Raw genomic sequence first — 13,027 nt, forward strand, 5'->3', positions numbered from 1 at the left:
TACACAGTTTACATGGAATAAAAATTAGCCAGAAAAATACCATAGAAAAGTTTTTTTTCCCCCTGTGGATTTCAAGAAACTTTAAAGATATTATGGAATTCTCAATTATTATATTCAAACTACAGAGCCAACATCTGCTAATACTATTTTCTATCTTTCTTAAAAGGAAATAAGGCAGAAACCTGATTTTAAAATATTGACAGGATCCTCCAAAGTTAAATATTAACATCTTTTCATCTCTCTTATGAGAACTTTACTGTAGATGTATCTTACAGAAATAAGATAATTATTGAGTACATGTTACAAAATGTTAAAGAAAACAAATCTATTCTTAATCCAGATTCTTCATCCACAAAAGTTTAATGACTAAAATAACACAACAGAATGAACAAATGTTTTATTGGCATGTTCATTGTTGTAAACAGCATCTGTCATGAAAAAGTTTTACCAAAACCTTTTTATTGATTTTTATAAATTAGATGGCATTTTCAAAAATTTATGTAGAATCGTGTTCATTGAAGTCATATTTAGCAAAGCAAAAACTTGCCACTTCTAATAGACTTTGCAATGAAATCATGTTGACTGCATCAGCCTGTGCCATGACCTGACTTACTAGCAAGTTTTTCAACACGATGTTAAGACGCTTCCGCAGAGTTAAACTACATGTAACTACAAATCAACTCCAAAAATTAAAGTGAGACTTACAAGGGTTCTAGAAGATTCAAACTTGAAGTAAATCTTCAAAGATAAATGTACAAAGAAAAAAACTGAAGCACTGAACAGAAAAACCTCATTAACAAGGGCAAATACAATCGTATGGGACCCAGCACTGAGGAACCTCACTGAGGATTACATTTACATAGACTGCTATACTCCTCAATGTACACAAATGTACATCATGAATGATATATGAAAAGAATAACCATGGGAAATAGTTGAATTGCAATTATGATAACTCAATAGGATCAATTTTATTTACATGCTGAATGAACGAGTGAAACGTATTCTCTACATCCATAACTTAAGTACAATCAATTATAATTACAATATTGCAGCAATTTGAGCTGCTACCTGCTGGGAGCGGTCTAAGGGAAACGTTTTGATGTTCCAGAATAATGTTCTTAATACTTTGCAAAAAATGAAACAAAATAAAAACACAACTTCACAATTCTTTACTGGGTTATGGCTGGCTCTAAGAATTTCTTTCTTCAGCTCCTATTTTTGCTGCTTTCCAAAGGTCAACACACGTTGCATTTACTTCCAAATTGTCAATGAGGTAATGTGTGTATCAGTGAAATAAACAGAAAATTCATTCATTCATGGCCTTTGCACAGCTTTTATTATGAAGCTATGAGCATCCTGTTTGAGGCTAGTTTTACTAGCGGCTATGTGCACATTTGTCTGCAATAAAAGAAGTGTACTCATTCCCCTTCCCCCTTTTCTAGTAGCAGGTTTTGCTTTTGTTTTTGTTTTGTTTTGTTTTTATTTTTTTGCACATCCCTTTTCACTTTACAGTACATTTGACCATAGTGCACAACATGATTCCAAGTCAAAACAGTGGCCCATTGGGCACTGAGCTTCTGATTGGTGAAGGGCAGTCCAATCAGTGCTGGTGTCACTGGGTTACCCCTAACCATGTCCGGCCATAATGGCACTACACAGTAGCAGTGAACCATCTAATTAAAACCAAAAATCCCCCAGGGAAAATGCTACACTAGCAGAGTCAGTCTTGAGTCAGATCTTTATTTGGTGCTCCATCCAGATATATTTTTAGTGCTTTCTCTTTCCGAGGTGAGTATGTTACACGATGTCCCGTCTTCTGGAGTCGACTGCTTTCTTTTTTCATCAGTTCATTTCTTTGCTCATCTGTTAACTCCATTAATTCTTCTGTTTTATCCCTGTATTTAAAATATTAATTACATATTAGATCCGTATAGCTATCTGCACTGATTTATGCTCGAATGTTGTAATGCTTCTTGGTAGAAAATGAAATCTGAATGTCACTGGTGAATTTAAGTAATCTCACACTAAGATGTCTTGGATTTCTAATATGTTTATTAACAGAGCACTCATTTTTAAAAATGGCATAGAATAATTTCATTGCTAGTATTAACATAATAATACTTATCATTTACTGCACATCTATATATACTAAGTACTATGCCAGTTTTTAAAAATGCAATAGTTCTATTTCTTATAAAATTCTGCAAGGCTCACATCATTGTCATCATTTTAGAGATGAGGAGCAAAGTAAGGAACAAAGCTTAATGTGAACTCTTTATCTGCCAGGCTCTAATCACTGTTCTTTTTCTTCTGTATCTGTACTGGCTCATACAGTAGCCACTTGCTACATGTGCCTACTGAATGCTTGAGACCTACTGGAAGTGTAACATTATTTTAAAGACTTACTATAAGAATGTAAAACATTTCATGAATGACTTTTTATATTGGTTACATGTTGTAATGATAACATTTTGGATATAACTGGGTTAAAATATTTTATTTTTATTATTTTAATATTTATTAAAATTAATTTCACCAGTTTCTTTTTACTTTTTTAAGTGTGGTTACTAGAAAAATTCAGAATGTAATATGTGGCTCTTGTATTAATTACTGATCAGGACTACTCTATATCATAAACATAGTTAAGGTATTTATGGAGAAGATACTCACGCACAACAAAAAATGTTGTATCACTAGGAATAACAAGTAGTTTGTTAACGTACCTATAAAATATGACTGCACCATCATCACAGATATAAAGAGGCCAGACATTCAGGGTAGAAACTTTAGGATTCCAGTCCAAATCCTGATGAATATCAAGGACAGAAATATCACAGGGAAAAGTTCCTCTACCCTAAAGGAAAAAAATGAGTGAATGAGTAAATCATGCTGTTAGCCATGTTTATTGAGTACTAGTACCCAAATGCAAACATTCTCAGAGCTTTACCTTGGCAAATTCAATATCTTCCAAAGGAATTCCACTGATTTCAGAAAGCTATAAAAGGAAACATTTTATATGAGTTCATTAAAAAATAAATTTGCTAAAATAAGTCAACCTTTTAACCCACACAGATATAGACTGATTTTTTCAAAAATGTAATAAATGTTTGACATAAAAAATTAGAAAAAAAAGCAGAAAGAGTAATGGTCTCCTGTCCACCCTGCAGATGCCATGTCCCAGAAATACCAATTTAGTATATTCCTTCCAGACCCCTTCCTATGCATATATAAACTACATCACATATTTCTAAAATACATAAAATATATTTTGAAACATCTCTATAGAATAATTTTATATAGCCTATTTATAAGAATAGGGCACAGAGTAACCTCATTCCCTCCAACAGTTGAAGATACTATTTTATACCCTATTGATGGACATCAAGCCTGTTTTTAGTTTTTCCCAGTTACGATATTGCCTGTTTCCCCACTTTGACTCTAGGCATTTTTGATGTTCTAAATCTTCACCATTTTAAGAGGTAAAGAATGTCGTTACTGTTCTAACTTCTATTTCTTCAACAAATTGCCTAATCAAGTTCTTTATTTTAAAATTAGATTATTCATCTTTTTCTTATTAATGTAGTAGCTCCTTATAAATACAGACCATCATGTTTCATAGTTTCATATCTATTTCAAGTATTTTCCCCCTTTCTTGTTTTTTTATATGTGTTTACAGGTTGTTTTTAAAAAAAAAAATGGGGAGGAGGCTCTGTGTGGAAGTTTTATGCTTTTACATGATCTTTTCCTTTTTAGTTTTTGGTATTATGCTTACAAATATCTTTCCTTTTCTAAGACATAAAAATATTTTCAATATTTTTATCTAGTACAATTATAAGTTTATTACATTTTTTATATTTAGAATTTATTTTGGGGGTGGTGCAGTCCCAAAAATTGGTATGAATTATGGAAATAAACTTTTTTTCAAGATGCTAATTGTTCTAGTACTGCTTATAAATGATTCACCTATTCCCTAGAGAGCCATAGAAGTTATTCTAGTAATTTCTAACTAATCCTAATTACTTAGGACAAACTTGATTTAAGTAACTCAAAGTGAGGGTCCACTTCTTGATGGCTAAAAGCCAGTGTAATTATTCACAGCATCAGAAGCCTGAAGAAACAGAAGAGTGTGTGACAAGGTGTCACAAAGTGCGAGAGAGAAAGGTCGCCATGTTAGTGTTTGGCACTCACTTCCTAGTTCCTCTCTTAAGCAACACAGAGAAAAACACATGTTAGTTCAATTTGTTTAAAATGAACTTACCTTCTCTCGCAGCTCATCGACACTACTGCTTTCCAACACAACCTCCTGAAAGGGATCCAGTTTCATCTCTGAAGGTCTCCACCGTCTTGACAGAACAGCCAGCTGGGACATGGATTTCATCTTCTCCACCCCTAGGAAGATACAAGATTAGGTCATCTCTCTCTCTTTTCTCTAGAGGTTCATAATTTGACTTTTTTTGTACTACCTGACTGAACAAAAAGATTTACTTCAAGTTTTATGCTTAGATAGGGGACATAAAAGAACCCAATTATCCCAAGGAGTTTTTGAGAATAAAATATTTCCTCTCTTCCCTCCAGTCTCTGAAGAGTAATTCATTACTCTTTTGCAAGCTCTCCTTCCACCAGGACTCCTAATTCTCCATCCTGAGTCCCACTGGACATTGCTCTACCAACTACTCTCTTCTCTGGATTGCCAATCTTTACTTCGTGTTGGCTACTACCCCCACAATCTATCATGATCAAATCATCTTCACTTTAATCTTTTTTCACTCAGGCTATCATTAGTTAACCCCTCTCTTCATTTACTCAAAGCTTACTGTTCTCCAAAACCCAGCTCAATTGTCACCTCTCTGGTGTACACACAAAGCAACTACTGATTTGGTCCTCAATACCTATGATTTTGGTATTACAGATTTACAGTTCTGGTTCTCTTATAGACTATGCATCTAGAGGGCAATCACTCGTTCCCACTCATTTTTGTAGCAACAGAGATTAGCAATGGCTGACAATTCACAGGTCAATAAATGTTTCTTAATCACATAACTTATGGCTTACTCAACTATTTTGATGCTAAAATATATACTGAAATGATACTAAGGCAGGCACCTACCATCCAGTAACATCTCGCAGCTAATCCATCTTTGCCAATACACACTCAATCCTTCCTAACAAGGAGAACTTCCATGTCCTTCATAATCTCTTCCTGACCTACCCAGACACAGTGATTATTCTCTAAGGCCCCAGATACTCAGAGAAAGAAACAATCCAGAGCATCTGCCCACCACAGCATGGTAGACAGTGTCCTACTTGATCCTGTCTTCTCCATTAACTTATCAATTAATCATAGTTTTAACAACTAAAATTTAAAACAAATTGGACCCAAAATAGCTTGAAACAGGTGAGGTATCAGTATTACTGAACCTTCTGAAAACTATCATAATCTTATATTTTAATTTCTATGGGAAAAAAAAAGTTAAATTAAAATCTTTCTAGGCAATAGCAGTCACAAAAGAACACAGAATAGTTGTTTCCTGATATGATCTCCCCACAGCCAATCTTTCTTCCATTTCCTCCTCCAAAAAAAACAATACTTGAAGTGTTCCAATGTTGAACATTAACACCAGGAGGTTTGACAAACACAAGTCCTCGACTAGGTTACTGTTACAGGTCGAACTGTGTCAGAGACATTTAAAATCCTATACCCTAGTACCTCAGAATATGACCTGCTTTGGAAATAGGGTTATTACAGTGGTAATCAAGTTAAAATTAGATTATTAGGGTGGACCCTAATCCAATATGACCAGTGTCCTTATGATATGGGGAAATCTGGAAACAGACACAAGCCCATAGGGAGAACATCATGTGCAGATCAAAGCACAGATCAGGACGATGCATTTACAAGCCAACAAATGCCAAAGCCTTGCCAACCAACCACTAGAAGCTAAGAGAGGAGCATGGAACAAATCTTCCCTCACAGTTCTCAGAAGGAACCAACCCTGCTGACACCTTGATCTCAGACTTCCAGCTTCTAAAACCATGAAACAATAAATTTCTATTGTTTAAACCATCTAGTATGTGGTATTTTGCTATGGCAGCTTAGGAAACTAATACAGCTACTGTTCTCAAAATCTCTGATCAATTATCAATACTACACCCTCTAACAAAATAAGCCATAATCAAGAAAGAAATTAAATAACAGGGTGCTTGGCTGGCTCAGTCGGTTAAGTGTCTGCCTTAGGCACAGGTCATGATCCTGGAGTACGGGGTTCAAGTCTGGCTCCCTGCTCAGCCAGGAGAGGGCTTCTTCCTCTGCCCCTCCCCCACTTGTGCTCTCGCACTCTCAAATTCTTAAAAGAAAAAAAAAAGGAAACTAACAAACCCAGGTAAGAAAATGTTGGCAGAATTTTCTGTAAAAAGTACTAAAAATGCAACTTTGAAACTGGAACTTCCGGTAAGGAGAAATTAATATTCTCACAATTAGAGAAAATATTTACTTTTATTTTTTTTAAAGATTTTATTTATTTATTCATGAGAGATACAGAGAGAGAGAGAAGCAGAGATATAGGCAGAGGGAGAAGCAGGCTCCATGCAGGGAGCCTGATGTGGGACTCGATCCCGGGACTCCAGGATCTGGGCCAAAGGCAGGCGCTACACCACTGAGCCACCCATGGATCCCCGAGAAAATAAATATTTAAAAGGCAAATGGAACCCAGACTAAAGATAAAGAAAACCTGGTATTTGATAAAAACTACAGGCTTCTATTAGAGCATTTCTAACCGATATTTCCCCCACAAAAATACGGATAATACCATCAAGAACTTCAAGGAAAACCTCCCAGTTGCTGGAAATATTAATATCTTCTTCATAAATATGATAATCCAAAAAGACAGTGCCAGGATTCTTCCATGTTTTTTTCCTTAGACGAAATCTACGAACATGATAAGACATTTTAAACTACTGTATTTTGAGATTCTTAACCTAAAAAAATGACATGAATCTGACATTAAGGAAAAATGAACTATGTTTAAATACAATAGTATTTATTCACTAAAATTTGGGGAAAATATAATAAGATACTCCTTAAATGTCAAATTTAGTATGCCAGAGGAAGTCCAAACAAATTCTAATAGTTTTGCTTAGTTCTATTAAAAATTCTGAATAGTTCAGGAATTTTTAATTCTAGTTTTAGAAAATTATACCACTCCATCCACACCAACTGACCACACACAGTCTTCCTTCCAATTGCTGAGGACACTAATTTTACTTTACCTGTCAATACTGAGCTCTAAACCACACTGCTCCCTGAGTTGAGGAATTAATTCCTCTTTTGATTGCCGTACAGTCATCCCTTTAGCAAACACAGCATCTAGCAGAAACTTGCATGGCTAGGAATATAATCATCAGAGAACTGAATTACACATTCAAATAGGGATATATGAGATATCTTATTTGCACTTTATAGTGTAACAATTACAGGCCTGAGTTTAGGAGTCTATCTTCCTAGGTTCAAATCTTGGCTCCACTTCTTATTAACTCTGCTATCTTGGCCAAGTTTACTCAATATTTCTGTGCCTCCTTTTTTTCATCTGTAAACTGGGGACAATGTCTTCCTCACGGAGTCATTGAGAAGATTAAATTATGCATTCATATTTCTCTTCTCAAAACAAAATGATCACAATTTTGAAAGTAAAAAGAATCACCTTTATGGACTAAATGAGGGAAATGCAAACTAATTCTCCAAACACATTTATTCATTGTCTCAGAAGGGACACTATCTCTGCAAACCCAAACTCAAAAGAAACATCCACATATGAGAGATATGACAGGTGCTCAATAAAATATGTTGCCCTTTCTGCATTTTCAGTTACTTGCGGCCAACTGGGGTCTGGAAGCAAAAGATCCTGCTTCTCACAAATCGTTAGAAGGCTCCTAATAGCCCAATGCTACACTGTAATAGTCACAGTGCCTACATCATTCACCTCACTGTATCTCATCATACAGGCATTTTATCAAGTCACATCATCACAAGGGTAAATATAGCACAGCAAGATACTTTAAAAAGATATTTTGAGAGACCACATTCACAAAACTTTTGTTACAGTATATTGTTGTTGTAACTCTTCTATTTAATTATTGGTATCTGTTAATCTCTTATCATGCCTAACTTCTAACTTAAACTTTATCAAGGTTGGCATGTCTTGGTAAAAGCACAGTATACATAGGGTGTGGTAGTATCCAGTTTCAGGCATCCACTGGGCAGGGGAGATCTTGGAACACATATCCTCTGGATAAGAGGAGTGGGGCCACTATTATATTTGCTATTTGGTTTTCATACTTGTTTAGGTACTCAATAAGATGTTATAAACATCCTGAAAACAAGGACTTTGCCTTTTTCTGGGTATTTGCCATAGCTTGGCATATACTGTATGACCTTGGGCAAATGACATAATTTCTTTGTGCCTCAGTTTATCTATAAAATGGGAATAATAAATAGTACTCATGTCATAGCTAACAGACGAGGGTTAAAGGAGTTAAATTCTGCAAGCATACGGTAAATGCTAATAGGTAAATGCTTGCTAAATACAAAAATGACTCTCTGAACACAAAAGGTTCTGTATAAGGACTCTACAGATTAACTGCTATCCTAACTATAGGATAGTGCTAACTGCTATAGCACTACATGATCATATCTAGAAAACAAGTACAAACAATTCCCCCTTTAAACGCAGGATATTTTTGCTTCACTCCAGCATTTATAATAACACTTTAATGCAGAAGGATGGCAAAAAAATGCTTGAGGGCCACTTCACCTGCTGCCTGTTTTTGGTAAATAAAATTTTATCGGGACATAGCTAATCCCACTGGTTTATGTATTGTTTATGCCTGCTTTTGTGTTACAGTGGCAGAGATGAGTAGTTTCAACAGAGGCAGTATGGCCTGTACAACTAAAGTATTTTCTGGAAATAATGGGCTGATCTCTGCTTTAAAGAAATAAAAAGAAATGACTAGTAATAAAATCTCTGTACTATTATGTTTTTATTAACTACCAAAAGTGACTTTACAATGCTCTGAAGGGTATTCCTTACCTCTTGTTCATTGACCAGAAGCTGGTACACTTTAACTCTGTATTCTCCTTTTTTAAGTGCTCTCCCCAGTCTAATTGTAATCTATAAATTAAAACATTTTTTTAGATGCATTATGTCAGCAGAATAAACAACCCATTCTCCCCACACTGTTTAGTTTGGTCTTCAAAAATTCTCTAGATTATGGACTTTTGAGAACAGGTATATTTTTTACCTCTGATTCCCAGCACCTAGAATAGTAACTGACACACAGTTAACATTTAACAAATGTTTGTTAGATGAATGAAAAACAACAACAAAAACAACCACTAAACATAAAAATAAAATGACCCTCTTAGGGTTATGTATTTCACCTTACTTGGAAACAGGGCAAGATGTTCTCAAATCTATCATTTAAAACAGATTCTAATTATTCAAAATTATTTTAATCAACCTTATTGTCATCTGAAAATGATGAAAGTGTCTCATTCAGTCGGACGCTCTCAAACTCTTGATTGCTGGCATACACTCGAAAGACCTTGAAGTGAGAGGACAAAACTCCAACAAAGGGCTCTAAATGTTGTTTGAAAGCAGCCAGAGTAATTCTTTTATCAACATGCACCATCAACCCTAAGTACAAAAAAACCAAAACAAAACAGAAACAAAAATGTAAAAGAAACCTCTGAGAATATAAACAGATTATATGCTTTTTTATTATACTGTAAGCAGAAAATAAAGTACCCCCTTCAATTATTTGACTTTTAGCTAATATACACAACATTGAATGGACAAAAAACATGGACACTGAGTATATGATAGATAAAATCCAACAGCTTCAAATGTTCAGAGACATTTAAGTGCTTATTTATTTATTTAGGCTGCTGATTCCAAACCAAACTTCCAGGAATTCAACTGCATAGATTTCTAGTTCTACACAGTAATAATGTAGGCCCTGGCTGGGCTCCAACCCTGTCTCTTCCCCTTCCCAACTAGCTATGTGACATGGAGCAAGCTCCCAGCTTTTGTACTTCCACTTCTTCATTTAAACAATGGTACTGCAGTGAGAATTCAATGAGGTAATATGTTTATCATGCTCTTAGCACCATGCCAGGTATCTAGTAAGTGCCTCAGAAATTGTTAGTAAATCTAGTTCTGGGATTTCTACTAGAATAAAAATGTCAAGACTAGTATACGAAGAGGTCTTTTATTACGTGGTTGGACTGTAATAGGAAGAGTAAATGATCACAAACTCCCACCTCTTCAAGCTTCCATATAAGCTCTCTTGGTATTGTATTAGGATTATTTTTGGCAAGCTTTTTTCTTCTAATACTTATTTATCTTTCGTCCTAAGCCACTCATAAACATACTTCTGGAATATTTCTATATACTCTGGTCTTTATATTCTATCTAGTAAAGAGCAACAACTTCACTCATTTTTCTCTTTCTCTTACAATAGGCCGTGCAGAATACACAAGCTGCCATGCTGCTGTGGGTCCATGGTTCCTCTGCAGCCATAAGCTGTAAGGCTCTCTCTAGGGTAGGCTTTGGTTTTCTGTGAAATTCACATCTAAAACATGCCTGGTTTAGGTTCTCAGGTCATCCCAACTTTTGGGTTGATGGATTTTTGAGTGGACTTTTTCAAATAAATTAATGTTCATTTACTGTTTTTCTGGTTATAAGATTCAGATCCGCTACAGAAAAGGTGACAAGTATGAGTTAGAATATAAACGTGATGAATTTTGTTATATGTTTTAGGCAGCATTTAATTTCTTTAAAATGTCCATTTCTAAACTTTAAGGAGTGGCCCCTAAATGTTAATGCAGCTTTTGGCAAATAAGCCTCTATTTATACCACCTAGCAGGTTCCTGAGAGAAGAATATAAGGAAAAATTACTTGATTAGAAATCATAAGTCAATGGCTGGATTTAGCTTTACCACTTTTGCCTGATAAATGGCTGTCACTATGCCATCCAATGTCTCTGAGCCAGTTTTTTCATGGGATCACTACACAAGTCTCGCTGATTGCTGCTGACAAATGTAGCAAATTCTAAATCATTACTCAAATAATATGCTATTATTGCCATTTTGATTTCTGTGATAACTTGTAGTAATGTATCACGGGAAGACACAAGTGTTTGATGTGGTCCAATATGGTGATTAGGACCAAGTGGTATTGCAGTGAAATGGCCTGGCCTGAATGAATTCCTGGCTCCTCCATGTACATTAGATTTGTGATTCTGATCTGTACTTCAATTGCCTCTCGTATAGTGGAGACAGGAGTATTTATAACCTCATGTATTTTGGGGTCAGTATAAGTAAAATGCTTAACACAGCCCTGGCCAAATTTTTGGCTTAACGGATTGGCTATAATTATAATTTAGAGATTACCATCATACCATTTTTCCTATTTACCTCTTCAAACTAAAGAGTTCAGTCTCTTCATGCTGCAACCTCAAAATATCTTTAAGGTTTTTCCTTTTCTTTCCTTTCTTTGATGTATTTCTTGAACAAGGTGGTAACCTCACTTGTACAAAGAATTTCCAGGGCAAATGCACTGCCATTTTTATTACCTTGACCTCCTTGTTTACACCTGAATGCCTGTAGACTGCAACTAGGTCACAGTAGAATAGCATTTTAGAGAAAGTCTGTAATTACTCCTTTAAACAGTTTCTGGATTATAACAGATAGCTTAAAGACCACCTCTTTGGGGAGCCTGGGTAGCTCTACTGGTTAAGTATCTGCCTTTGGCTCAGGTCATGATCCCACGGTCTTGAGCCCTGAGTCAGGCTTTTGCTCAGTGGGGAACCTGCTTCTCCCTCTTCCCCCCCCCCAACCCCCCCCACTTGTGCTCTCTCACATACTCTCTCTTCCTTAAATACATAAACTCTAAAAACAAAACAAAAAACCCACCTCTTTAAGTGTATTTTAGTTGTTACCTAAATTAATTGCTTATACTGTACACAGAATGTCATTTTGTAGGTATCAAATTCTTTGTTTACTATACTTTGCCATTTCATCCCTCTGAAGAATCTGTATTATATTCATTCATTATTCACGTTACCCAGGCACCTACTTTCAGATCACTGAGGAACTGTGATGAACTGGTCTTTCTTAGTACAGACTCCTGAAACACCTGGTTGCTGGCTATCATCCCTACTGCTCTCCCTCTAAACCAATTTCCATGGTTTTCATTTTTTCTTTTCAAACAAGCATCTGAAAGCTGAAGTAAACTGTAGTAAATGGGTTCTCTTGATCATGTTTACTATTTCAATTAACGCTAGTGAGTTAGTCCACTATGAATTTCCAGAAAAGTGGAATAAGACTACTCAGACTACAATTCTAAGTATTCCTGTTAAATTCCTAAGGTTGAGACTCTCATGCAGTCAAATATCCAGCATACCATTATAAAACAAACCACTGGAATTTCTAACCTTTTCCTAAAGAGGAGCTGTTTCTAATTTTTCCAATGCCCCTGAAAGGTTGAGGATGGTAAGAAAGCAGAGTAGCTACTAGCTATTTTTCCTTTACTAGGATGTGAGGAAAGTAGGCGACAATGGTAGTAGCAGTTATGAGGTGGAGGAATGCATACCAGGCTTACAATCAGAATACAGGAGCTTGATCCCAGCAGTGTGACCAACTAGCTGTGTGACCTCTGACAAATTAGTGAGTTTGAGCCAGTTTCTTCATCAGTGATAAGTGTCTAACAACATCAATTTCACACAGTTATTGAGAACTACATGAAATAAAGTTAATGAGCCTTATGAAGTAAAAGCTACATAGGAAGTTAAAGCATTATTATAGAGTTTCTGCTCCACTGTGGCTCACTAATTCATTATTTTTCCACTTGAGTTTCTGGAAGATATTTATGTATGGGTGTCACATAGTTTCAGTGTTATTTGGAACTAATTAGTTAAACACAAATTTATGTATTTTCACAACTGATTTCATAATTTCAACCACTTCCTT

General features: G+C 35.6%; 1 protein-coding gene across 2 annotated transcripts in view; it reads right to left on the reverse strand.

The window, feature by feature from the left end:
- Positions 1 to 335: 335 nt before the first annotated feature.
- USP47 (ubiquitin specific peptidase 47) overlaps positions 336 to 13,027 on the reverse strand; it is a 113,784-nt gene continuing 101,092 nt past the window's right edge. For both annotated transcript variants that reach the window (XM_055317661.1, XM_055317662.1), the window contains 8 exons: positions 9,517 to 9,692; positions 9,087 to 9,167; positions 7,270 to 7,385; positions 6,810 to 6,928; positions 4,262 to 4,392; positions 2,951 to 2,998; positions 2,727 to 2,857; positions 336 to 1,898 (listed from right to left, as the gene is read on the reverse strand). In XM_055317661.1, the coding sequence (XP_055173636.1) occupies positions 1,724 to 1,898; positions 2,727 to 2,857; positions 2,951 to 2,998; positions 4,262 to 4,392; positions 6,810 to 6,928; positions 7,270 to 7,385; positions 9,087 to 9,167; positions 9,517 to 9,692 (977 nt within the window). In that variant the 3' untranslated portion in view covers positions 336 to 1,723. The remainder of the gene's footprint in view (positions 1,899 to 2,726; positions 2,858 to 2,950; positions 2,999 to 4,261; positions 4,393 to 6,809; positions 6,929 to 7,269; positions 7,386 to 9,086; positions 9,168 to 9,516; positions 9,693 to 13,027) is intronic.

Source organism: Nyctereutes procyonoides, unplaced genomic scaffold (assembly GCF_905146905.1).
Source record: "Nyctereutes procyonoides isolate TBG_1078 unplaced genomic scaffold, NYPRO_anot_genome, whole genome shotgun sequence".
In the NCBI taxonomy this organism is placed as follows: Eukaryota; Metazoa; Chordata; class Mammalia; order Carnivora; family Canidae; genus Nyctereutes; species Nyctereutes procyonoides.